This window comes from Pediculus humanus, genomic scaffold (assembly GCF_000006295.1).
Source record: "Pediculus humanus corporis 1103172108294 genomic scaffold, whole genome shotgun sequence".
NCBI classification, from domain to species: domain Eukaryota; kingdom Metazoa; phylum Arthropoda; class Insecta; order Psocodea; family Pediculidae; genus Pediculus; species Pediculus humanus.
Window position 1 is genome coordinate 497,180 of NW_002987863.1, and position 27,941 is coordinate 525,120.

The 27,941-nt window shown below is 32.9% G+C and overlaps 5 protein-coding genes across 5 annotated transcripts; 4 read left to right on the forward strand and 1 right to left on the reverse strand.

Moving 5' to 3' along the window:
• Positions 1–3,343: 3,343 nt before the first annotated feature.
• On the forward strand, positions 3,344–9,144 carry Phum_PHUM551930 (protein tyrosine kinase 2 beta, putative; the record flags this gene model as incomplete). The annotated part of the gene is made up of 18 exons (XM_002431816.1): positions 3,344–3,409; positions 3,861–3,989; positions 4,067–4,216; positions 4,307–4,495; positions 4,578–4,655; positions 4,746–4,968; positions 5,059–5,187; positions 5,285–5,467; positions 5,548–5,764; positions 5,848–6,038; positions 6,143–6,347; positions 6,430–6,509; positions 6,604–7,208; positions 7,687–7,857; positions 7,953–8,042; positions 8,154–8,280; positions 8,362–8,593; positions 8,691–9,144. 18 exons carry the CDS (start codon positions 3,344–3,346, stop codon positions 9,142–9,144), a joined length of 3,519 nt encoding a protein of 1,172 aa, XP_002431861.1.
• Positions 9,145–9,568: 424 nt separating this feature from the next.
• Positions 9,569–12,060, reverse strand: Phum_PHUM551940 (uncharacterized protein; the record flags this gene model as incomplete). The annotated part of the gene is made up of 3 exons (XM_002431817.1): positions 9,569–9,812; positions 10,047–10,211; positions 11,030–12,060. The coding sequence occupies 3 exons, from the start codon at positions 12,058–12,060 to the stop codon at positions 9,569–9,571; spliced, it is 1,440 nt and encodes a 479-aa protein (XP_002431862.1).
• A 1,725-nt stretch (positions 12,061–13,785) lies between these two features.
• Phum_PHUM551950 (Long-chain fatty acid transport protein, putative) lies at positions 13,786–16,987 on the forward strand (the record flags this gene model as incomplete). Its single annotated transcript, XM_002431818.1, has 9 exons — positions 13,786–13,893; positions 14,463–14,700; positions 14,777–15,014; positions 15,099–15,300; positions 15,418–15,610; positions 15,998–16,141; positions 16,218–16,422; positions 16,503–16,593; positions 16,676–16,987. The coding sequence occupies 9 exons, from the start codon at positions 13,786–13,788 to the stop codon at positions 16,985–16,987; spliced, it is 1,731 nt and encodes a 576-aa protein (XP_002431863.1).
• Positions 16,988–17,376: 389 nt separating this feature from the next.
• Positions 17,377–19,088, forward strand: Phum_PHUM551960 (protein TSSC1, putative; the record flags this gene model as incomplete). Its single annotated transcript, XM_002431819.1, has 8 exons — positions 17,377–17,415; positions 17,514–17,739; positions 17,816–18,015; positions 18,076–18,254; positions 18,332–18,457; positions 18,527–18,682; positions 18,765–18,899; positions 19,064–19,088. The coding sequence occupies 8 exons, from the start codon at positions 17,377–17,379 to the stop codon at positions 19,086–19,088; spliced, it is 1,086 nt and encodes a 361-aa protein (XP_002431864.1).
• A 1,424-nt stretch (positions 19,089–20,512) lies between these two features.
• On the forward strand, positions 20,513–27,936 carry Phum_PHUM551970 (uncharacterized protein; the record flags this gene model as incomplete). The annotated part of the gene is made up of 16 exons (XM_002431820.1): positions 20,513–20,588; positions 20,663–20,845; positions 20,943–21,417; positions 21,513–22,393; positions 22,734–22,835; positions 22,910–23,028; positions 23,151–23,388; positions 23,622–24,977; positions 25,067–25,282; positions 25,359–25,934; positions 25,968–26,508; positions 26,611–26,814; positions 26,897–27,210; positions 27,303–27,420; positions 27,517–27,662; positions 27,869–27,936. The coding sequence occupies 16 exons, from the start codon at positions 20,513–20,515 to the stop codon at positions 27,934–27,936; spliced, it is 5,613 nt and encodes a 1,870-aa protein (XP_002431865.1).
• Positions 27,937–27,941: the final 5 nt, after the last annotated feature.

Genomic DNA, 27,941 nt, shown 5'->3' on the forward strand with positions numbered 1-27,941 from the left:
AATAAATAAAAAAAAAAAAAAATCAAGTTTTTTTTTTTTTTTTTTGTAAATGTTGTTGTTTCGTTTGTAACCGAATAAATTTATTAGCGAGCGATTGTTGTTGTTGTTGTTGTTGCGGTTGTCGTTGTTATTGTTATTGAACAATTAAAAAAGAAAATTTGGAAAATGGTGGAAAAAGTGGATTTCGTGTACCGGAAACCCGTGTACAGAGGATTACAATACGTTGAAACGTAAGTGATGAGAGAAAATCCCCCCTTACCGCACCCCACTTAAATCGCGATCGTAATTAATTTTTAATCCCGTTTAAAGAAAATAATAATAATAATGATGATGATGATGATGACGGTGATGATGATAATAATAATAAATTTCAAAGAGAGTTTTAATATTCAATATGACCAAATTTAGTATGGCAAAGTTTCAAAAAGAAAAAAAAAAAAAAAAAAAGTTGTAACTTTACGAAGTGATTGGCGACGACGACGACGACGACGATGATGATAATGATGATTATGACGTTTTTCATTTATGATAATAATGATAATAGTAAAAGGGTGTCACGATATCAGTTTTCTATTTCTATTTTTTTTATTTATTGTTATTAATTGTTAATTTTACTTTTAAATTAATGCATGTACCAATCCTCCTCCTCATCCTCATCCTCCGCCATTTTCTTCTTCCACTTTTATTTTTCATCTCGCGAATGTGGAATCCGACGGGTGAGGGGGTAGGGGGATGGGGAAGGAAGGGGAGAGAATTTTGTTTGTTGATTAGTAGCATTCAGACGACGGGAAAAAAAAAGTAGCAATGATTATTATTATTATTATTATTTATTTAATTTAAAATTCGACGAATGGTCGCGATGGTCGTACGTAGATAGACGATGCGTGTTTGTGTTTGTGTGCGTGCGTGTGTGCGTGCGTGCGTGCGTGCGTGTGTATGCGACGAGGATTTTATCGAATGGTCAGGATTTACAATGAAGATATGTATGTATATACTTAAACACGGGTCTCTCGGGTAATTAGAAATTCCAGTGTTGACATCCGCAGATGTAGGAGTCAACTCTCGACATCCTGTTTCCTATCTCATTGTAACCATTTAAAGCTGATTTTTTAAAGCATATAAAGCCGTGCGTAAATAAAAAAAAAAAAAAGAAAAAAAAGGCTGAAAACGTTAATCATTATTCTTTATGCGATTGCAAATAATAATAATAATGATAATAATAATAATAATAATAATAATAATGATATTCTCCGCGTGTGTTTTTGTATTTATTTATTTATTTTTTTTGTTTTGTTCAGTAAGTTTCTCATTAACGGTTTTAAATTTTTTTTTCTTTTTTCTTTTTTTTTTTTTTTTTTTTAACCGTGATTTGAAACGTTTTGGGCATTTTAATTATTTAATCATGTGTTTTCTTATCCTTGTGTGTGTGTGTGCGTGCGTGTGCGTGCGTTCACACTTCCCATATCGTTTGTTTACGAGGGAAAAAGAAAAAAGAAAAAAAATGCGAAAAACTTGGTTTCAAAGATAGAACGATAAACGGTTTTATTAAAATAAATAAAAACAAAAATCGAAAAAGAAAAAAAAGAAAAAAAGCAGAAGAAAAAAAAATGGTGGTGGTGATGATGATGATAATAATAATAATAAAAAAGATTTACAAGGGGTTTATTTTTAAACGACGAGAGAGAGAGAAAAAAAAAAAAAGCTTATTTCGAAGCCTTTGATATGGATCGTTTCAACCCTCTCTCTATCTCTCTCTCTCTCTCTCTCTCTCTCTCTCTCTCTCTCTTTCCGGTATTGACTTTTCAAGCCATTTTGATATTGTTTTAAAGGTCATAGACCAAAAAAAAAAAAAAAATAAAAAAAAAAAAAAAAAAATAGAAAAAAAAATTCCAAACACGAGACTTCCTTTCTATCTCTCTCTCTCTCTCTCTCTCTCTCTCTCTCTCTCTCTCTCTCTCTCTCTCTCTCTCTCTCTCTCTCTCTCTCTCTCTCTCTTTCTTCTTCTCTCATTATCATTGTGTCATTATCAATAATTTTTTTTCATGGCAATAATAATTATTTCACCATTTTTATTTATTTATTTATTTATTTTTTCCGTTAACAAATTATTACGTTCGGAAAGTTTTATTATTATTATTATTATTATAATTTTTCTCCTTTTCGAAATCGAGGAGTTACAAATATTGGAATGAATGAGAATGAGAATGAGAATGAATGATGTGCCCTGTAACGATATCGAATGGAATGGCGCGTGTAAAAATATCGGTGGGGTGTGTGTGAGTGTGTGCCACACCCCTTAAATATTTAAGAAAAAAAAAAAAAAATTCTTTTTAAAGTCTCGTATTATTATTATTATTATTATTATTATTATTAGTAAAATCAAGTTGAAATCTTTTACTGTATTTTTTTATTTTTCCTCCGAATCAGGTGCGATGAAGGTAATATGATGAGTGGAGGAGGTATAGGCGAAGGAGGTCGCGTGACTACGCCCCCCGTTCCGGGTAGTCCCAACGCGGGAGACAGGTCGACACTAAAAGTTCATCTTCCCGATGGTAGATTCAACATAGTCAGATATAACGATGCATCCGACATCAAGGTAATTATTATCATTATTATTATTATTATTATTATTATTATTATTTTCTCTTTCGGTAATAAGCGATCGACCGGTAAGGAGGAAGGTCAAAGGACCTTTTTCGAATTTTTTTTTTAATTCCGTTTGAAAAATGAATTTTTTTTTTTTTCGCGTACCAAACGTGACGTTTTAAATAAATAAATAAATAAATAACGAGAAAGAGGGGGGAGGGGAGGGAAGAGGGCGGGTAGAAAACAGGATTTCGAGAAGAAAAAATGGCAACAACGATTCGGTTCCAAAAAATTATGATGAATTTCTTCTTTACGGTTGTCACGCCAAATATATATGCGTGTGCGTGTGCGTGTGCGTGAGTACATATATCATAATTTAAGGACGTGGCTAAAAAAGAATCTCGAATTTCGAATTTTTTTTTTTTTTTATCGTGGCACTTGTCAAAAATGACCGTTTTCCCACGTGACCTTTTTTTTTTTTTTTTTTTTTTTTTTTTTTTTTTTTTTTTTTTTGGTATGAAAAGGAAGGAGGAACGAGACAACTTCCAACTTCCTCCCTCGCGGTTTTTAAACTCGATTGTGAAATCAATAAAAATTCCTTATCCGGTTTCCTGTTTCATTTCCGTTTCTCTTTTGCATTTCAAATATTGGTACCATTGCATTTTTTTTTTAATGTTTTTTTTTTTTTTAGGGAATTATTTTTTCTCTCACGAGTCGATTGGCAACGGATTCGAGAATTTACCGTCACCTTTACGCCATGAGATTGAGGAATTTAACGTCGAAACAAACGGTTTGGTTGCATCAGGACATGACCATGCTCCAGGTTTGTGGAGTTTTTCCCCTCCAGGATTCTTTTTTTTTAATTATCATTATCATTATTATTTAACGTTTTTCTTTTTCCACGTCCTTTTCCAGATTTGAAAATCCTTGGGCGGAATTATTTTTGTGTGATTTCGCCTCGTTCGATTTTATCCCGAAAGTTTTTCCAACCCGTGATTTGATTTTTCCGACGATTTCCGCTTTTTCCAAAAACTCACAACCACCGTCGGCACCACCACCACCACCACCACCACTACCATCATCTTTAACTTTCCCTTTCACAGCCTTTTTTATTTCGTTTCATTTTGTACGTTTGTTTGTTTGTTTTTTTTCCGACGGGAAAAATCGTCAGATTCGTCATTTTATTATCTTTAGCTTATTATTATTATTATTATCATCATCATCACGGTCGTAATGTGCGGTCGTATATCTTATCAGAGTGATTTGTTAAACAGGTCGAGGAAAAATATTTTAAAAAAGAACCACACGGATGGAGGTTCGAGTTAAGAATACGTTACATACCAAGGGATTGGAATGACGTTTACAAAGGAGATAGGGTTACGTTTTGTTACTATTACGATCAGGTAATGAAAAAGAAAATTTGTTTGTCTCGTGACACGACGAAAATGAAATCGATCAATCGTTCGTTGGTTGGTTGCAGGTCCGAAGCGATTATTTCGCATCCGATTGTTCTCATCTCGATCAAGACACGACCATACAAATAGGTTGTTTGATGATTCGAAATTTTTTCAAAGATTCATCCTACATATCCCTGGATAAAAAATCGAGTTTCGAATATCTGGAGCGAGAGGTGAGAGAGAGAAACGAAGAGAGATAGATAGATAGAGAGAGAGAGAGAGAGAAAAGGGAAAACTTTTACCTTTTACGTATATCTTTACAGATCGGACTGTATAAATTTTTACCGAGGATTTTCATTGAAAACACGAAACCCAAAACTCTTAGAAAATTAATTCAGCAAAATTACAAAAAGGTTTCGACTCTGAACGAATTCGATTGCACGACGAAATTGTTGAAAATATTTAAAATCCATTTCAAATTCGAAGAAGAAAGGTTTCAGTGCGCGTTGGGAGTGAGTAAAGGCAGACATTTTGCTTTCTGCTGGCACGTAACAATTGTTTTGTTAAATTTCTTATTTTTCCCTTTTTTCCTAGACTGCTTGGTCCGTACCTGTAGAAGTCGTCATAAGTCCGGATGTTGGCGTTTCTTACACGACACACATCGGAACGGGAGTAAGTCGTCTTTCGAAGATTATCTGGTTTTGTTTGTTTTGATTGTCGCCGTGGCTGATTCGTGTTTTTGTTTTGTTTTTCGTTTTGCAGGCGATAAGCATTGCGGATTTCGAAAAGATTCGTGGAATACAAACGTTCACGTCAAATTACGACAACAAAGAAAAAGGTATCGTGCAATTGGAAATTCAAGGAGCGACGGAGATTTTAACAATATCGTGCAACGACATTAACGAAGCCGAATCCCTCGCGGACCTCATAGACAAATACGTTAGCCTAACGACGAATATATTCGTTTCAATATGGAGGAGGAAAGGTTAGTGAGTGAGTGAGCGAGCGAGCGAGCGAATGTGTGAGAGAGAGAGAGAGAGAGAGAAGGAAAATTTTCATTCATTTACGTTTGCAGAGAGGCACAAGGAAGAAGTTGCGACGACGGAACCGACGGCAAACGTTTCCGAAAACAAATACGCGCCAACCCTGACTGAAGATTACACGGAAATAGCAGACGAAGAAGGAGATTATTCGACTCCGGCTAGTACGATCCGATCCAAAAGTTTTCTTCTGCTAGATTCCATTAAAAAAAAAAAGCATCCGAAGAGATTGTTGACATTTTTCTTTTTTTCTTTTCGCAGCGAGAGAATACGAATTGGATAGGAGGCGTATAGATTTATTGGAAATAATAGGAGAGGGACAATTTGGTGACGTATTCAGGGGTAGTTACACGGAGAAAGAAGGTAGCGTCATACCCGTCGCCGTGAAAACGTGCAAAGCGGATTCGGACGTTTCGACTGGAGAAAAATTTCTCGAAGAAGCTTGTGAGTATCCTCGGATTTGAAAGTTTTTTTTGTTGTTGTTTATTGTGGAGCGTGCCGGAGGACATTTTCTTCTCTTCCAGACGTCATGCAACAGTTTGAACATCCCCACATAATAAAATTGATCGGAGTTTGTTCGGAGAGTCCCATATGGATCGTTATGGAATTGGCGAGACTCGGAGAAATGAGAGCTTATTTGCAAAGCAACGCTTCCAGATTAGATTTGGCAACGCTTTTATTATTTTCTTTTCAATTAAGCACTGCATTGAGTTATTTGGAATCGAAAAAATTTGTACATAGGTAAATTTGTTTGTTCGTTTGTTTGTTTGTTTGTTTCCTCTTTTCGGAATTTTTAAATGTCATCCACCATTTTATTTTTACAGGGATATAGCTGCGAGAAATGTTCTAGTCTCAACTCCTCACGCAGTTAAACTCGCAGATTTCGGATTATCCCGAGTTTTAGATAATCAAAGTTATTATAAATCGTCAAAGGGAAAACTTCCCATCAAATGGATGGCACCGGAAAGCATAAATTTTCGCAGGTTCACGACGGCGAGCGACGTTTGGATGTTTGGTGAGGAAAAAATTTTTCTTTTTTGTCGTTCGTGACCATCGTTAGCGAGTAGCAGAAGTCGTAGTAATGGCATGCTAATGCTTTGCTTTTTTTCCAATTTGCAGGGGTTTGCATTTGGGAAATATTGATGTTGGGCGTGAAACCTTTTCAAGGCGTCAAAAATAACGACATCATATCAAAATTGGAGAACGGAGAACGTTTACCACTTCCGCCGAATTGCCCACCCAGATTGTACAGTTTAATGTCGCAATGTTGGTACTACGAACCGAGTAAAAGGCCGACGTTCAAATACATTCGACAAATATTAAAGTGAGTCGTTGAACAATGACCTAAAACATGACGTCATAATCGAATTGAGAAAAAATTTTTTTTTTTTTAAATTTTATTTCAGTGAAATATTAATGGAAGAAAGAAATCAATTGCAAGAAACGATGAGAAGAGAAAATAGGAGAGTGCAAGCAATGTCATGGGGTGAGTGAGACTACGAGAAACAAACAAACAAACGAACGAACAAACGAACAAACGGGAAAAATAAATGAAAAATTTTTTTTTTTTTCGGTCAAAGGTTCATCGGGTTCCGACGAAGCTCCACCGAAACCATCCAGGTATCCCGGTCAGGAATCTTTGATGATTTCGTCAAACGCATCAGCTCCGCAAGTATCGACGTACATAGTCGCCCAAAATCCGGAAGTTTTGGTGCAGTTGCTCCGGGAAAACGAGAGACGTGGAATTAATCCATCGGTATATACAACACCAGCTAACGCTTTTAACACTTTGTCAGTCGATTTCGACTCGGAAACTAGCAAAACAACCAAAATCGATAAAGCAGAATTTACAACCAAATCCTTGCCCCGCCCGATAAAAATGGGAAATTTAGAAAAAACTCTTGCCGAACAGTGCGTCGTTTCCGTCGGCGGCGACGTCGCCGACGTCGACGCCGACGGAAATGACGGCGGCGGAAGCAACACCGGCGGTGGCGGAAAATCTTTATCCTGTAGCGATTTTACAGATTTAAAAACGGATTTAAACGAATTCACATTGATAAAACGTATTAATAATTCGTCTAATTCCACGATAATAACGCCTTATAATTCTCAAGTTTTAGATGGTGACACGATATCGTGTAAAACGATCGTTAATACAGAATCGCAGACTCAATCCTGTTCTCAGGTTCGCCATAATACGAATGACAAACTTTTATTTATTTATTTATTTTTTTTTTTGAGTTTTACGTTTTGCCGAAATTTGATTTATTAGTTTTTTTTTTCTCTCGTGTTTTGCATTTGAATTTTATTTAAATTTTTTTTATTTTATTTTCTAGTGCCACGAAAGTTTTGTAGTTTTTTTTTTTTAATTTTTCCCTCCACTTTTCTCCCACTTCCGAAGCATTCGTTGCATGTATACAAACCCGATGAGTTGAACAGTAGAAAAAAAAAATTTATTAAATGACGTCATCGTTGCATTTGGGCATGTAATTGTATTATTATTATTATTATTATTATTTATCATTGTAGATTTTGCTTTATTTTCTTATAATTTATTTGTTTGTTTGCTGTTGTTGTTGTTGTTGTTGTTGTTGTCGTTGTCGCATAAATGATGATGATGATTGTAACGGTGAAATGTTGATTCGATTTTTTTTTTTTTTTAGGAAAAAATTCCAGTCGATACCGCCGTCTACGGCGACAGTCATTTGGCGAAAAGGGAAGATTTTTTCACACCCCAATTAACGGAACAAGAATTACTCGAACGAAGGTTGAGAGAACAACAAAAACAATCCGAAGAAGATTCAAAATGGCTCATGGAAAAAGAATCAAATCTCGTAAGTTGATTGAAAATTACAAAACTGTTTGTTTGTTTGTTTGTTTGTTTTCACTTAATTGTTTGTTTTTTTTTTTTTTTTTTTTTTTGCGACAGAAAAAACGTTTGTCGATATCTACGTCATCATCGGATGCGTTTAGCGGTTCGCCTTCTCATCAAAACAACGTCGATCAAAAACCTGTTCAGGTTCGTTTACGCATTTCTTCTTTTTCTTTTTCTTCTTCTTCTTCATTATTATTATTATTATTATTATTATTATTATTACTTTTTTTAATCTTGAAAACGATTTTTTAATAGGAAAAAGAAAGGCCGATAATTGTTAAAAAAATGGATCCGGCACCGACGGCGGATCTCGATAGGACAAACGATCAAGTTTACGATTGTACGACAAACGTCGTCAAAGCTGTCATGTCACTGAGTCAAGGTTCGAGTTTGATTTCTTTCCTTTTATTCTTTTTCCCTTTACAACAACAAATTAACTTTGTTTGTTTGTTTGTTTTTAAAGGCGTTCAAGCGAGTCGAGCGGATGATTATTTAGATTTGGTTCGAGCCGTCGGACAACAGTTGAGAAATTTATTGTCTTCCGTCGACGACATATTGAAATTTTTACCCGCGAACACTCACAGGCAAGTTCAACTGGCTCACAAAGTTTTGAGCAAGGACATGAGCGACCTCGTGACCGCCATGAAATTAGCACACAACTACAGTTCGACAACGTTGGATTCCGAATATCGAAGGTTGTCCGTCTGTCTGTCCATCGAACGTTCTCGATTCGCGAGAACAAAAGGCAAAATTATTATCATTATTATCGTTATCTTTCTCGTTTTGTTCAAGGATGATGTTATCGGCGGCTCACGCTCTCGCGATGGATGCGAAAAATCTTTTGGACGTTGTCGATTCGATAAGAATCCGTTATCCGGAGGTAAGCGATAAATTAATATTATTTTTCACGGAGAACAATGTCGTCGTCGGTGAAACGTCGGTTCCATATGGTACGAATTCTTCAAATATGGGAAACGACGATGTCGAATCATCGTCGCCATCGCCACATCCGCCTTCATCCGCCTCGTCGATTTCTTCGTCTTCATCTCCGTTTAAAAAACAATCCCAACCGCAATCGCAAGCGGAAGGAAATTTTTCTTCTTCTTCTTGTTTCTCGATTGGAAAAAATTCCATCGTCGAACAAAATCACCAACGTCAACAACCACAACCACAACAACCGTTATATGATTTCTCATCGAACGTTAACAATTCTTCAAACGATTCCTTTACTTCTAAAAACGGTTAGAAGTCGGCAAAAAAAAAAAAAAAAAAAAATGGCGGCGGCTTCTACGACGAGAATCATTAAATTTTTTGTTGTATCATATGAACTAACTAACAAAAAAATTAGCATAAACAAATAATTACGGGAAAAACGCGGTGGAAAACCCGGATAATTCCAGCTTTAAAGACTGTCCAGAAAAACATAAAAAAAGTTGCAATTTATATAAATAAATAAAAATAATATAAAAAAAATTTTTTTTCTATAACAAAATAAAATAAAATAATTGAAAAAACCTTCGTAACAACGATTTAACCTACAAAAAATAATAATAATGATAATAACAACAACAACCGTGAAGATTTTTTTTTTCTCTCTCTCTCTCTCTCTCTCTCTCTCTCTCTCTCTCACTCACACCGCGAAATTCCAGCCGCCGCGTCTCCGACGGAAATCAAAACAAATATGGCGAAAAATGATTCGAATCGTCTAGAAAATAATTGAAAAGTGAAAAATTATTACCTTGGAAATTTTCATTCACCGGAAATGATTTCAATTTTTCTTCTTCTTCATCGTATTTATCGTGATCATCATCATCATCATCATCATCATCATCATCATTCGAATCGTCGATCATTTCCGCTCGAACGACGTTAAGTAAAACGTTGACGTTTAAATCGTTCAAGAAAATTTTTTGCCTAAAAATGGAAATGAATTTAGAAAAAAAAGGGAAAAAAAGGAAGAAAATAATAATAATAATAATAATAATAATGATGAGGAAAATTACTTGCCATGGAAAATCCAATACGATCGTCTTGAAATTTTTCCCCATTTTTTTCGAAAATTGCCGGAAATCAACGATTAAATAATAATAATTATTATTATTATCATCATCATCATCGTCATCGTAAATTTTCCCGCCTTTTTTACACTCTACGAAATGATTATTTCCACCGACGTTCCAAAAATTTTTTATAACGAATCTTTCTTCGGAATTTATTTTTTTTTTAAATTTTTTATCTTTTTCGTGTTTCCAGAGTAACGTTTCCGACGATTGTTTCCTTAAAACCACGTTCAGTCTCGTTATCAAACCAAATCTGAAAAGAAAAAGAGAAAAAATGAGAGAGAACGCTCGAACGGACGCCCGAACGCCATTAATTGTTTTATCGATTTCATTTCATTATTATTATTATTATTATTATTTTCTACTTCCACGTTTTTAAACGTATCCGCGACTGAAATCAATTTTCTTTTTATTTATTTTTTTTTTTTTTCACGGACGACGAAGAACGTTTAGGACAAAATAACACGTTCGGTTGAAAACCGCGAATCGGGACGCGCGCATTTAATGATAACAAACAAACAAACGAGAGAGAAAGAGAGAGAGAGAGAGGGAGGGAGATGAAGACAAACCGACCGACAAACATGGCGGAATGAATTAAGCCTGAATATAATAACAATAAAGAAAACAAGTTATGTGATAATGATGATGATGATGATGATGACGACGATTTTGATTCGACAATTTTCGAACGTTTCCCGTTCCGGTTGTAAAATTTTCCTTTCTTCTTTTTTTTTTTTTTTTTTTTTTTATCACGTGACACTTAAATGCGAATTAACGAAAAAACCTTGTCGAATAATAACGTTAGGCTTTGTAATTATTATTATTATTATTATTATTATTATTATTATTATTATTATGTAAACGAAAGTCTTCGTAAAAAAAAAAAAAAAAAAACGGTCGTCTTTAGCAGAAACTCGCGTTCGTCCGTTCGTATCGCGATAATAAAAACGAAATGGAAAAGAAAAGATTATTATGAGTTTTTAATGGGTAACCATTAGAGAGAGAGAGAGAGAGAGAGAGAGAGAGAGAGAGATAGTAATTCACGTGATCAACCTTAAGGCTCAAGGTTACCTTTTAACGTTTTTCTTCGTATCCACATAATTATTGTTTCCTTTGGTTTTACGAATTATTTCGGGCGTTTCTTCTTTGTCTTTGTCGTTGTCGTTGTCGTCGTCGCCGTCGTCTGCTTTACGACGAATAGACATCGAATGATAACAATCGTTTGACGATAATGATGATAACGATCGATTCGATATGTTTTGACTCGTTCGATGTGTATCGAAAAACGATTCGCTTTCGACCGATGAAATTTGTACGAACGAATCCGATTTTTGACTTTTTGTATTTTTATTTTCTTCTTTAATGACGTCATTCTCATCGTCATCCGTTACCGGAAAAGACGAACAGACATTTTCTCCGATCGTATATATATCATCTTCCGTTTCCGCCATTTTGAATTTTTCAAATTCGTCGTGCTTACGTTGAAACGTTTCGGATTCGACGGCCGACGTATCGTTCGAATTTGAAAATTCAAAAGTGGGAAAAATTTTCCCGCTTTTTTTTCTTTTCCTACGATTATTTTTCAAATATTTACAAATTTTCCTTTCGCCGCCATCGTCGAAAACGATTTTTCTTTTGCTGTGAAAATAAACTAACGATGGAGACGACGACGACGACGACGACGACGACGACGGTTTCGGTGGTGTCGTGGACTCCATTTTGATTTTAAGAACGGGAGAAAAAATTTTTTTTTTCGCGTACAAAACCGGAGAATTATTAGTATTATTATTATTATTATTTTTCGTCGTCGTCGACGTAGACGACGATTCTTCACCTTTTTTCAGGCAAACCGACGTCATTTTCAATAGCAAAACGGGTGATTTTCCGACATTTTTTTTATCCCTTTCCGGCGACGGTGGCGGCGCCGTCGGCGTTTCGTTAAACTTTTTCATATCTTCAACGATTCTCGCTCTCAATTTTCTTTTTCCTTTCGTTTCGTTTTTATATCCGCTCACGACGCAATTTTCAAAATCTAATTTCGTTATTTTATTTTTATTTTTTTTTAACATTTTAACAATGTTTTCATCTTTTCCCGTTTCCATCTCTGAAACATACGAAAAACATAATAATAATAATAATAACTTTTTTCACTTCTTTACTTGTGGTTGCGTGTACTTTTGCCCTAATAAATAAAAAAAGAAAAAATACCGTTAACGTGTTCGTGTACGAACCAACCGATTAAATTACTATTATCATCATTATCATCATAATCATCATTATCATTATCATTCCACAACGAGATCAAGTTTGACTGAATAAAAAAATTATGATTATTTCAAACGATGACGTTCGTTCATCATCATCATCATCTTACTTTAAAAAAAAAAAAAAAAAAACTCGTTTGTTGTTTAGATTTCCCCCCCCCCCCCGGAAAACAAACGACAAACAACAACAACATGAAAATAATAATTATTATTTTTTTATTTTCTCAGCATCATTGCGAATATAATTGTCACGATCGTACACATAAACCGGCTGAACAAGACAAACCGACCAACAACACAACATTATATAGAATTTGTACATTTAGTTTCATTAACTTGTTTTTTAAAGGTCAAACAATTTTTATAAAATTTATTATTTTATTAGTTTTTTTATATATATATATATATTTTTTTAACCGAAAAACAACAAACGAAACAACAACAAACAACAACAACCGTCGTTTTGTTCTTAATCGAGCGTAAGTTAAAAAAATTTTTTTTTTTTTTTTTTTTTGTAATGAAAAATCGCGACGAGTAATACAAAATCCATCCGATTCCCATTAATTTTTTTTTTTTGTCTGCTTACACTTCTTCCCCCCCCCCCTTCCCGTTCCCGTTCTCGTTCCCGTTTTTATCCCGAACGATAAATTAAAAATTTTTATCTTGGAAAAATTAATGCGTCACGCCCACGAAAATAATTCGAGCACGTCGTTTATTATTATTATCATCATCACTCATCATCATCATTTTTCTAATTATATATCATTGTTAATTACAATTATTATTATTATTATTAATTTTCAAAAACGATCGTTAGCGACTGTCTTCTTATCACTTTAACGAAGGTACGTACGAGAGAGAGAGAGAGAGAGAGAGAGAGAATACGTAAACCGTTAATAATATTATTATTATTATTAATTATTATTATTAATTATTATTATTATTATTATTATTATTATTATTATTATTATTATTATTATTACAAATAAAAATTTTTACCGAATGTTCGCCGTCGGTGTTTGAATAGTAATAAAATGATAACGATTTGTTTTCGCACAGAAATATGGAATCGGAAAACAACAACAAACGATTCGTATTGAGCTGTCTCATTGTATTTTTCGGTTTTATATCAATACTGATAGGACCGAAATTGTTTCCCCAAATTCTACTGGTATCCATTTTGTTGTTTTTGATAACAAACAACAGATACATGTGGTTGGAAATAATAATAAAGACGCTACCGAGAGATTTCACGTAAGTAAAACATTTTCGATTGTAAAAATTTGTTTGTTTACTCGTGATAATGACGTGATAAGGTTTTACCCACTACTACCACTACCACTACTACCACTACTGTTTGTACCACTACTGTTTGTACCACTACAGGTTTTTCCTTTGACGACGATTACAAAAAAAAACTTTAAATAAAAGTAAATATTTACTTACAATTTTGTGTGTGCGTGTATGCTTGTGCACGTGTGCTTGTGCGTGTGTGCGTACGTGCGTCTAAATATTCACAGAGCTTTGATCAGATTCATTCAACTGAAATACAAAATAAGATCCATGGAAAAAAATTGTAGTACAGTGGCAAAAGTTTTTCAAGAAATATGTGAAAAAAATTATGATAAAATTGCTTTTCATCAAGAAAATATATCATGGACGTACAAACAAGTGAGTGATAACAAAAAAAAATTAATTTTTTTTTTTTTTTTAATTAATAGGTAAAATAATATTTTTTCTCAGTGCGGGATAATCGATGATAATAATAATAATCATCACATAAACACGATTATTTCCTGTTAAACAATATATATATATATATATATGATATATAAAAATAATTTAAAAGGGAATGTTTGTTTTTTTTTTATTATTATCGATAAAAATAATTTTTGATAAAGGTCAACGGCCATAAAAATAATTTTATGTAACCGACCATCGAGTTCGAAGTTCAAAAAAGATTTTTATTATTATTATTATTATTATTTTTTCTTTTATACACATCATTTAAATTTAAAAAAAAAAAAAAAAAAAAATAATAAACGTATGCACAAGTTTCTATTAGACACCCTGTGTTGCCAATGGTGTCGACAATAAAACAACTGTGCATGACAACTTTACATAAGGATTACTACTTTTGTATTTCAGTTAATATGGGTTTCGACAATTTTTTATATCCAAAATCTAAATTAGTGTTTGGTGGCAATGATCGAATCAAGATTTGTATTATCACCCTTTAGGTGAACGAATATTCAAATGGAATCGGTCATTACTTCAAGAGTCAGGGATATAAAAAGGGAGACACAATTGCTTTGTACATGGAAAACAGTATAGAATACATGTGCATTTGGTTGGGACTTGCTAAATTAGGCATTGTTAGCGCATTAATTAACACAAATCTTCGAAATCAATCCTTTTTGCATTCTTTGAAAGCAGCCAAATGCAATGCTCTCATTTATTCATCAGAATTAAGCGAAGGTAAAAAAAAAAAAAAAAAATTTCATCGAATAAAATCAAGATTTTGAAATTGTATAAAATTATTTAATTATTTAAGGTGTCAAAGAAATATTAGGAGAGTTAAAAGATATAAAACTATACATTCTTAATAAATCTAAAGAAGGAGAAGAAACAAATTTAGGAGAAGCAATCGATTTAAAAAAAGGTTTGGCTGAAGTATCAAAAGCGAATTTAATAGACGAAGTAAATGCAGGGAAACCTCGTGATAAACTTTTATTTATATACACATCTGGTACGACTGGATTGCCTAAGGCAGCTGTAATTAATAACAACAGGTGAGAATAATGATTTTGTTTTTTTAAAAAGTAGACAAAAGTATAAAGGAAAACATTCGATCATCGAGTCTTATTATAATTTAGATACTTGTTTATAAGCATTGGAGTTAAAATATTACTGAAACTTCATGATGATGATATTTTATATAATTCGCTTCCACTCTATCATACAAGCGGTGTGATTGTTGGTGCTGGACAATCGATTCTTAGTGGCATAACGGTTGTTATTAGAAAAAAATTTTCAGCATCAAATTTTTGGCAAGATTGCATTAAATATAATTGCACTGTGAGTATTTGAAAGAAAAAAAAAGGAAAAATTTATGAATAAAATTAATTTGCTTTGAAATTTTAATTAAAAAAACAAATATTGTAAAAATGCCTTAAATTTCTTAATTGAATAAAGGTTGCATGTTACATTGGAGAAATATGTAGGTATCTTTTAGCTGTACCGGAAAAAAGTCACGACAAACAACATAAGATAAGGTTAATGTTTGGAAATGGTTTAAAAGCACAAATATGGGAAAAATTCGTTGAAAGATTTCAAATCAAACAAATTGGAGAATTTTATGGAGCGACCGAAGGCAATTCAAATTTGGGTAATTATACCTTATTTTAATTTATTTAATTATTTTGGAAATTTTTAATTATTTGCTAACTTTTATACATAAATTACACGTTCAAAAAAATAAAAAAATATATATAAATTTAATGGGTAAATACCTTTTAAATTGTTTTAAAAAAATGTCATTGAAGTTCTGAAAATAATTTTTATTAATCATTATGTACGTTGAACGTGGCATTAGAATTTCCAAAATGCCGCCATTTACAGAAAAATTATTTATACGTTATTCATTACTTTCATCAATTCTATTTTAAACAAAGATGTATTTTAAGTAGAAATAATAAAATTTTTTATTAATTACCTAATAAATAATAAGTAATTTTACCGAAATAAAGTTTTTGTTTTTTTAAATTTATTTCAGTTAATATTGACAATAAAGTAGGATGTGTTGGATTTGTTCCCAGATTAGCCGGACCAGTGTATCCGGTTGTATTGTTAAAAGTTGATAAAGATACCGAGGAACCCATTCGAAATTCAAAAGGATTTTGCATTAGATGTCAACCAGGTTGCTTTATTATTATTACTATTTTTTTTCCCCCTTTTATTATTTGTAAAAAAACTAACAATATGCTCATTTATAGGTGAACCTGGAATATGCGTTGGAAAAATTAATTCCAAACAAACTATTAGTACGTTTTTAGGATACGCGGATAAAGTCGAATCAGAAAAAAAAATATTGAAAAATGTTTTTAAAAAAGGAGATAATTATTTCAATAGTGGAGATATTCTCGTCATGGATGATTATGGTTATTTTAGCTTTAAGGATCGAACTGGTGACACGTTTAGGTAAATGAATATCATTGATTATAAGTATTTTTCCTTATGTAAAAATTTATATATATATATATTTTTTTCTTTAAAAAAAGGTGGAAAGGAGAAAATGTGGCAACTTCAGAAGTAGAAGCTGTTATCTCAAACATCATTGGATACAAAGATGCTATAGTTTTTGGCGTGGAGGTTTAAAGACTTTAAAATACTATAAATTTTATTTCAATGGGGGGGAGGGGAAAAAAAACTACTATTGAACTGTTTGTTTCAGGTACCACACGTCGAGGGAAAAGCTGGAATGGTAGCTATACACGATGTTGATGAGTCAGTAAATTTGCAAGAGTTTGATGAAAAATTGAAAAAAATGCTCCCTTCATATGCCAGACCCTTATTTGTGAGAATAATAAAAAATTTGCCATTGACGGGAACGTATAAACTTAAAAAGAAAGAATTACAAATGGAAGGTTTTAACATAACTAAAATAAAGGATCCCGTTTATTTTTACGATAATAGAAGTCAAAAATTCGAATTATTATCTTCTCTTTTGTATAATGATATTCTAAATGGAGTTCTTAAATTATAAATCTATATTAAAATCTTGTTTTTTTTATTATTTTCTATTTATTTTTACATATAAAATTTAAAAACAACTTTTTTTTTGAATATAAAAATTATTTTTTACAAAGTTGGCGCCAAATTTAAATTAATCGGGGCCCAAAATATAAAGTTTTAAAAAATATTATATTTAAAATAATTAATCGAGCAAATGTTTTTTTTTTTTTTTTTAGATTATTTAATTTATTTTTTTATTGCGTAAAATATGATGGGCTAAAAACTAATTTTTTTCTTTAATTTTTAGTATTTTTAAGTCGTAAAATTTTTTTCCCATCTTGTTTCTATTGACACTGTAAAAACTAATTCGCTCTTACAGGTGTTATGATTAACATATTTGAAATTCTCTAATTGTTAGCAATGGAAGAATCTCCTTTAATTTACGGTTTAGAATTTCAGGTAGTTATTAATCTATTTATATTATTAGTTATTTAAATTTTTAGTGAAAATTTTTTAAGTAAATGTGATAAAATTATTTGATTTTTTTTTTTTGATAGGCTAGAGCATTAACTTCACAACAATATGAGTCAGATGTTGTCAGATTTATGGTAGGAACACAATCATTAAAAATGAATCAAAATCAAGTTCATATAATTGAAGAATATGAAGAAACGAAAACTCTTAATACTACTGTTTGTAATCACCCCCAAGGTGAAATATGGCATTTATCTGCTTCCCCTGGAGATCCTAACGTTATTTCAACCACTTATAACACATTGACTGGTAAAAACAGAAAGAAAACGGTTAATGTACTTTATTAATAAACTTACACCATAAAAATTATAATTTATATGTACAGATCAAAATGTCTGTGTTATGAGGAGTGCAATTTGGAAAATAAACGATGGAAAACTTGACTTGTTGACAAATTTACCCACAGAACAATTTGGCCACAATGTAATAAAACACACATTATTTCATATCTCTGATCCTAATAAAGCATTAATGATAATTGGTAATCAATTTGTGATATGGGATATAAATGAGTCAGAAGCGAAGGTAATTTAAAAATGATTTATTTGAGTTTTAAACCCCACATTCAATGACATAACTTAGTAGCCTTCTAGTAAGGGTACATTGGAAGCTAAAGGACATCCTCAATTCACTTGTGGAAAGTGGAATCCTCATCACAATGTAACTCAAATTGTTACTAGCAATGACTCTTATGTTCGAGGTTGGGATATTAGAACGAGTAAACAAAGTTGGATTGTTGAAAATGCTCATACTCAATTAGTCAGGTATTTTTAAGTTATTATCAGTATTTAAGTTGTTTTATTAGACTTTTATTTTTTAAATATAATTTTTTTTCTTGTAGAGATTTAGATTTTAATCCGAATAGGCAATATTATTTAGCTACTTGTGGAGATGATGGATTTACAAAATTTTGGGATATAAGGAACACCACCGAGCCTATTATTTCAAGATCGGATCATTCCCACTGGTAGTTAAAGTAATTCTTTATGTTAAAATTTTTTTTAATTCTTAAATAATAATAAATTATTTTTAATAGGGTTTGGACTGTTCGATATAATCATTTTCACGACCAGCTTGTTCTTACATCATCGAGTGATTCATTAGTGATTTTGATATGTGCTGCTAATATATCGTCAGAGCCAGGAGGACATGTTTTAACAGGAGATGATAATCTGGACAGTCCAAAAGAAAGGTAACTTTGCTATAATGTATTTAAAATAAATCATAAGAAATTGTCATTTTAAAACCTGTATTTGTTTTTAACTAATTAAAAGACTAGAGGAAGGAGTATTGGCTACTTATGAAGAGCATGAGGATTCAGTATATGCAGTCGAGTGGTCAACAGCTGATCCATGGACATTTGCTTCTTTAAGTTATGATGGTAGATTAGTTATAAGCAGAGTTCCCAAGTCACATAAATACAAAATTTTATTATAATAAATCATTTATTTTAAAAATTTAATTATTATTATTATCATTCTTATTTAATCTCTAACGTTTATCTTTTTATATCTTTAAATTTTAAACATTTCCTAATCCATAATCAATTTCTGATTGAATTGATATCTTTTAGATTTACGTGGCAGCAGAAATACTGAAAACTGTATTTTACATTATTTAATAAAGTAATTAAATAAAGTAAAGTATTTGTAAAATAAAATAATTTAATAAAATACATATATTCGAATTAAATAATTATTTAAAACACAATTTTTCGTATTTCTTTAATAATCACGTGACAATTTCAATGACGGAAATAAACGTCCTAGAGTTCCGATGTGCGTTTGCGCATGTTAGTTGAGGCATTGCAAATGGCCGACCGTGTTATTGTTAACTAAATTTACTGTTGCTCGGTCAAAAATGTTCTTATTTTTTGATTTTTTCTTATAAACATTCAGTTCAAGTCAATGAATACATTTTATGCTTAATCACATGGATATATTTAAATACATTTTAGATAAAGGTGAGCGCACATTTGCGAAATTTAGTTTTTTAAAAAATAGGACTACGGAACCATTTTGTCCTTCCGCGAATGTTGTTTTATAAAAAATAACCGATCTTTGTGAATTTTATTTAATCATTGCTTATTGATTTTAAAACATGTATAAACTGTTCTATAGTGTTTTTAATAATTTTAAGTAAATATAATAATTACTTTTTGTTTTAAATTCGTGTTTGTAACCTAAAAATGACGTTTTTTGTGAACATAGTTTTTGGGGGATCGCCTCACAAAATGGCGGCCATATCTTTTGATGATGGCTTGCATGCATTAAACTTATATTTTGATTTTAATTACTGATTTTCTAATATGATACATTGTTGAAAAATATTTTTTTGTTGTGTTTAATTTTATTATTCATTTTCTACTAAACCAATGTTTACTTGTTAAAAATTTCAATGAAGTTTCATTCAGGTAGTCTCAACGGGCTTATTCCGTTGAGGGTGGCATAGCCTAAAATGATTGACACCAAGAAATTACAGGTTTTTGTTTTATAAATTCGAATGCGAAACATTGAGTCGTTATTAATTGGATTTTAAATTTTGGGAAAAAATTTCTTTTTTTTTTATAAATTTCTGTTAGGCGTTCATTTAAAATGAATTTTTATTTTGATGTTTTGCATGTAATAATGATAATAAAATTTTCCTTTTCTTACACTTAAGCACATCTAACATTGCTTTATTATTATTATTTGAATTTTATTTTACTTATTTCATTATAATTATTTTTATTTACTTTTATATTTGTTTTGAAATCTTATGTTTATGTAATTTTTAAGTAAAATCTGTAATTAATAGTAACAAATCAAAATCAAATTTTCATTTGTAGTAATTGAACCTCAATAGAGTTTCATTATATTATTAATAAGATCTTAAAAAATATTGGAAAATCATTTTGTATTACTTTGAAACTTTTTTTCAATTTTATTTGTTTACAGTAATAATTTATTTTTATTAATATTTTGTAGTTCATTGATCTTAATGGCCTGCCCGTAAAATCAGTTACAATGGCAGTGTAAATGAGATGGCTGCAGACAGTGATGGAGAGTTCACAGTGGGATATCCCCCACATACAGGATGCTCTGTGTTTATTAATAAAGGTATTACGATATATATTTTGTTATCAAACCTTTATAAGGAATCGGTTAATGTATTGGTTTTTATTACTTAACAGGTTCAGCTCGATCTCAAAAGGATCTTGGTTCTCAATTACCTTGGGGAGGTTTAGAAAAAGAAACACTTAGTGATAATGATCTCATTGAAACAGTGTTTACTTGCCAAGGAGATTTAGGAGATCCTGATTTTCCAAATAAATTTTCTTTAATAATTGAAAAGTTGAGAACTCTGTTATGCACAGGTGAGATTTACTTATTTCTCTTTTTTTTTTTTTTTAGTTTTATAAAAAACGCTTTTACTATAATTTAAATATATTTATTTATGATAATTTATTTCAGGTAAAGAGGTTTTAATGAAAGTTAATAAAGTGGAGCCTTGGAATTCAGTTAGAGTTACTCTGACTATTCCCCGAGATGCTGCTCAAAGGCTGCGAGCCCTGGCTCAAGCTGGAGATGCAGCATTACAAGCATTGGGTATATTAAGTGTTCAGGTAGAAGGGGATCAGGTGATATCTCTGAGGCTTGCGACAAGATTTGGAGGAGAACCTCAGGAAATAGTATTAACAACTGGAGGAGAGAGTAGTAGCAACTGTACCAATAGCAGCAGCTGTATTTCTGCTGATAATTCTCTTGGCCATATTGTTAGTGGAACATTATCAGGGACAGCTGGTTCTGTTGGAGTTTTTCGAAGTCCTAATGTTGTGGCACCTACAGGGGTTGGCATTCCACCTTCGCCTAAACCTCTGGCAGGGCCACCTCCTTTTCCTTTTACTAGTATGAATCATGCTGCACAAACTCAACACGGGAGAGACAGGTTCGTATATTTTATATTTTTTATTTATTTTTATTTTGACTTTACAAAATTTTTTCTAAATATTATATTTGTTTTAGCAGCAATAATCAACATAGTTTTACTGCACCACCGCCATACCCCGCCAAAACATATAGTCCATCAGGAGTTAAACCTTCACAAGTCCCCGGTCAAAATACACCTTTGCCAGCTGGAAAGAAACCCGTTAATGCATCATCCAATGTGCCGATCACTACAACTTCCACAAAACTTTTAGCAGCTTCTAACATTTCTTCGTATCCTGCCAGAGAAGTCAATCTAAAGCCATTCACGCAAAAGTTACCGCTTTCGAGCGTACAGACTGCGACTGTTAGCCAATTAAAAAACGTTGTGCCGCCTGATTCAGTGCTTAATAGTAACAATGTGTCATTGTCAAGCCCTTTACTAGTGAACCTTTTACAAAATGATGGAACTCCGGTCACGGCAACTACGGCATCATCTAGTAATGCAACCAATGTCGCCAATAAAATGGCTCCACCTAATCCCGAGCAGTTGAAAACAGTTCGAAAAAACTCTCCGGAACAATTGGAACCCAATAAAGTGGACTTTGAGAAAAATTTTCGTTCCAATTTTACTCATAATTATAGTAATAAAATGACGCCTAAACTTCTAGCCAATTCTCAGGCTCGAATGCCATCAGTTAGACCGAGGAGTCCGGCTGTAAAAACTCCTGGTTTCACGGGAAATGTACCGGGTTACAGTAGTCAAAGTCTTGTAGGAATGCCGTCCGTTTCAAATGTGAACGTAATACGACAACCTGGGAGATACGGTCCTAACTTAATGAAGGGCTTTCCGCAAAATTCGGTTCAAAATGTCGCTAATAGTGCTGCTAGGAAACCCAATCCGACATCTATGCAGAGATTTACTCAAATAAGAGCAGGGTTTCCTAATTCAGAAGTGAGACCAAATTTCGTAGTTCAAGGATACTCGCAGTATACAGGTATAAGTGGTTTTTATTTTTTTCATTTTTTTTATTTTTACCTTAAAAACCTTTTAAACCTTAAAAATTTTTCCTTTTTTTTTTTTTTTTTTTAAATTTTCTTCATTTTCAAGTTTTTTTTTTTTTTTTTTTTTTTATAAACATGAAGAAAGATTACTTTATCTTAAATTCCGTATAATACTTCATTCCTGATCCTTCTCCTGTTGATGTATCCAGTCTTTTTAATTGTGTAAGTTAAAATTATTATTGTACTTCGAATGTATAATTTAAACAACTATATAATACCTGTAAAGAAATGAAAGAAACAATCGATAAGTACAATTAATATTTTTTTGTTCAGCATCTTCTAGTAAACCCTGTTCATCTGCGGAAACTTCTGATAAAAATATGGAAGCAGAAGAAATATCAGACGGAAAGAAACTTATTATAAACCCTTTAACAGGTAATGTTTTACTAATTTAAACGATTAATGCAATATTTAAAAGAATATTTTGTAATTATTTTTTACATTAATAGGAGAATTGGAGCCTATGCCTAGCGAAAGCTCTGAAAGTGAAGAAGAACCTTCTAAAGAAGATCCTTTCTTATATACATCTTCTCCAGCCAGTCGAGCCTTTTCAGATGATGACAGTACTGTAAGTTATAAAATATCAAATTAATTATTTATATATATATATATATATATATATATATATATATATATGAATAATATGATTGGAATAGAAGCAAATGATAATTATAAACTATATTAATTTAGATATCACGCCGAAATGATACTTCGGATCAGAGTGATTCTGAGGCCACAAATAAATCTACAGCATCAGAAACAAGTAATCCTAACAGGAGGCGTGGTCTATCTCATAAAGGTAGTCGAGATCATGGGCCTGAAAAAATTAAACTAAGATTAAAATTGGGAAAAACGGAGCCCGTTACGCAAGCTTATAAGGTTGATGTTTCTTTTGTAAATTGCCCAACTTCAAGAAAACCCTTGCCAGGTTAGTATTATTTTTAAATTAAAAGGTGATTGTGCCACAATTGTTTGAGTTTACATTATTAAGGTATAATAAAAATTAAATCTCAGTTTCAGGTAATCGAGTTTCAAGTATATCTGGTCAAGCTGGTAACAGCAGCTGTTGCAATAGTGGTGGCGGTAATAATAATGGTGGTGGTGGAGGTGTCAATAATAATAATAACAACAACAACAACAACAGTAACAGTGGGTCACCAGCTTTAACAAACGCCAATAGCAATGTTCCGGCAATCACTAATGTAAATTCTACCGAAGAACCTCGAGTGCCACCCCTTCATATTTCTTTACGCGGACCAAACGCCGCTGTCGTTGTATCAAATCGTAAAGATAAGAAAAGTCCGAGTCATTGGGGTCATTCAGAAGACGAAGATCGTTTTTCATTGGATGGTAGCGGCGGGGATCCCAGTTCAGACTTTTACTCAAAATTAAATAAAAAGAAAGTGAAGGTGTCGAATTTAAAACTCGGCCGGGAAATCGTTGCAATGAATAACTCTGAAATAAATCCGAAATCTAAAAAATTGAAGTTAAAGCGCGTTGCCGAGCGTGAAGTTGACAACAATATTTTAAAATTGAAAATTCCCGTAGCTCCAGGTCTGGGCGATGTTTCCGACGGGGGTTTGGATTTAGCGGATGATAAATCGATTATTAAAAAACGAAAAGATTCTAAAAAGCAAAAGAACAATTTAATATGCGTAAATAAAAAGCATGCGGGGGATTCGTCGGAGACTAGTGCGACAAAAAGGTTTGACGAAATAGTTTCTACGGTTAATAAAAGAGTAGAAATTAATTTAAAAATGGATTCCGAAGAATGGATATCGAGGACGTTGAAAGAAGAAACGCTCAACTACGAAAAACGTAAAAACTGTAATAAATTAATGGACGAATTTAAAATATTGGAAAAAAAAGATGAGGAAAATCCGAGTAGTGAAAGTGATAAATTGAAATCATTTGATATTCGTCGGAATTCAATCGAAAACGATACCGTTGTTGACTCGACCGAAGAAATCGAGGAAGATAGGACTAAAAATTTCAAAACGGGAGCTTTTGAATTGAGCGATTACTTAAGACGTAAAAAAGTCGGTGATATAAATAATAAAAAGTTGAAAAGTTTAGAGTGCTTAAAAATTAAAAGTGATTTTATAAAGCACAAATACATGGAGTTGACGGAATTGGCCGAGGATAAAGAAGACAAGAGTGAAGAGGTCGCCGTTAAAAAACCGCAAGAAATCGGTGGGAAAATCAAATCCGAGTTAACTTCGAAAATCGATAGAGTGTCTGGAAAGTTGAAAAACGATTTATCATTGAAATTACCCAAGGATGGTGTAGGTAAAAAATTAAAATTCGATGAATCCGGTTTAAAAAAGCTAAAGTTAGATGAAATAGGAAAGGCTTTAAAAAAAGGTGATAAAACACCGTTAAGAATTAAAAGCGCAAAAAAAGACTCGTCTGGTGGTTTACGCCTTGGATCCGTGGGAAATAGTGATGGAGAGGAAGATCATGAGGCGTTTGGTGGAAGAACTAAAAGAAGTCATAGCGGGGATCAACCTCCTTCAGGTATTTTTTTTTTTTTTAAATGTTATGTGAAAGAAAGATTGCTGTAATTATACAATACAATAATGTAAATACTTACTTGCTTATTTTAGAAGTGCACGTAGCGCAAAAAGTAAAAAGTCGATCATCAAGTTCGGAGCAATTAGGCTCACAAGGTTTAGTAGTAAAATCTTGTAATTCATCTCGACGATTTGACGCTCTTAGTCGTAAAATAAGAAAAGATTCGGTCATAGATAGACTTAGAAAAGAAAAAATGAACAAAGTTTTTGCCTTGAATAGAAAACTTTCAACGGGATGTGATCCTCACAGTAAGTTACAAATAAATTATAATTATTTTATAAATATAATTACCATTAGGTAATATTATTTATTTTTCAATTTCAGATAAAAAACAAACGGTGGGCAGTAGAGTGGGACTCGTTAAACACCCGGTTGTTCCTTCGAAACCAGTACTGGAAACAAATTGTCCCGTTAAAGAAATCAAAGAAACGGTTTCGAATATATGTGAAATAAAACAACCGGTCACGTCTCCGGAAACGGACGTTAAAGGAAAAAACTCTGACGGGGTCGGAAGTCCCAACAATCCTCCGGTCGGAGGAGAATCACCTGCTAATCAAGGAAACACTCAGGGTGAAGATTCTGGGATTGAATCGATGGATGCATTATCGGAAAAATCTCCAAATCAGGGAGAGTCGCCTTGTCGGAAAGATGAATCTCATACGAAAGAATTAGAAATATCTAAACCCGAAGAGAAAAAAGGACAAAATCACGATAGGACGGATGAGGCTTCGAAATTAAACGAGCATAGTTGCCTTAACGAGTCAAAATCAATCCAGAACAATACAACTCAGGCCAATCCAGTGCCTTTAGACCCGAACCCTGAACCCTGTTCAGATTCTAAATCCGAGTTGAATTCAAACACTTACGATTATAATACGGACCCCAACTCTCCGCACAACAGTACAAATAATAATAATAATAATAAATTACAAGACGAAACAAAAAAAACAATTTCGGGAAGTGATAATAATAACTCGTCGGAAAGCGAGAGTCAAAAAGATGAGATACGGGTAAGTGGTAGCCATAACCGCGCGAACTCTCAACCAAACGACTGTGATTCGGAAACTGTTGAAATCAATGAGTCGATGAGTTGTGTAGTGACGATTGAAAAAAATGATGATGATAAATCAAGTGCAATTGAAGAAGCGGATGTGACTAATTTACTTATGGAAACGTTCGAAACTAAAATCAGGGAAGCGTTTTTAAGGAATGAAACCAACAGCAAGGAATTTGATACCACGGCCGAGGGATTGGGTGCGAAAATATTGGAAACGAGTTCCCGGCTCGATGATAAGGGAAAGGACGCTTTGGCCGGGGACTCGAGTGAAAATAAAAATATAGAAGTTGAAATCGGTTCGCCGTCGCTCGAGGACATTGAAAGATTTCGCGTTAATCCTCCTTTGTACACGTATGCAAAAAGAGAAGATTCACTGTCTCCTAGTCCGCCAACCGTAGATAACAACAGCGATGTAACGTACGTTACTAATTAACGGATTCCTTTTTCCCTCTCGGAACGTTTTTTGAACGTAAATAAAATTATTTATAATTATTATTATTATTATTATTATTATTACAGAAGCAATCACATTAAAGGGGATCAATACGAAAAAGATTCCAACGGTTTAAATAAAAAGCGTTTTGGAAAAAAATTTAAATCGACTGATGATCCGGAGGAGAACACATCCAGTCCTTCGTCGGAAGTTAAAAATAAAAGTTTATTAGAGCAATTGCTCATCGAGATACCGGGAGAAGATTCAAGGAAAACTAGATCCTGGCATCGGTAAGTCCTTGTTTTTTTTTTTTTTTTTTGAGTACTTATTTGAAACGAAGGTTACAATTATTATTATTTGAATATGCGATAGGTTGGGAGGAAGTCCCGGTGGAACACCGAAAAGTTCACCGAGATCGTTAAAAGAAGAAAGGCCTTTATCACCTTCGGTCGCAAAAACGTCTCCCAAAAATGGTGGCAGTAAATTGAGTCCGACTCCGAGAAATAAACGAAAAGCAGAAGCGATAATCGAGGACAATAAGGGGAAAACGTCAGAAGGGACGGATTCGAGGCCGAACAAGAGAAAATGTAGCGAAAACGCGGCCGAATTGATAAAAGCTTGCATGGGCGTCGATGATAAAAAACAACTTTTGAAAACGGTTCAACCCTTGACCGGAAGTAAAAAAGGTAACGTTGACAAAAAAAAAAAAAAAAAAATGAATTTTCGAGTTTTGAACGAACCGGTTACCCGAGAAATGAAAATTTCGAAATGATTACAGAAATTGAAAGTTCTGACGACGAGCCGCTCATTGATTTGGCGGGAAAAGGACGTAGTAGAGAACACTCGGTCGAGCAAGAAATAAAAAAACCCAAAATAACGTCAGAGGAAGAAAATAGGTAAGTAGTCATTTATTTTCATCCATTTATCCGAATCGGAAAAGAAAAAGAAAAGGAAAAAAAATGGACAAATTTTTTTTTTTCATATAACATCAGGAATAATAATAAAGTAACAACTAAAAGCACTCCGGGAAATGTTGTTTGTAAAGTTGGAACGGAGCCCCCGACGAGGAGATCGATAAGACAACACGTCAAGTCAGATTCGAGAAATATCAGATATACAAGGAGCGCTATCACACAAGGTAAGCGATCGGGAAAAGCGGTAAGGGGGGGAAGGGGGGAGGGGGAGGGGGGAATTTTCCTTAACCGCGAAAAAATTATATTTCGAAATTGATTTTGTCAATACTTTTTTTTTTTTTTTTTTTTTTTTCAGAGTCGACAGATGTGAGCAAAAGAAGAAGAACATCGCGCGACGGGAAATGACCCCAAGAAATATATTTTTTTGAAGAAATAGTTAATGATGATCATTTCGATACAGAAGACTTTAATTTGGTTCACATAGGATATGGGTATTGAGTACC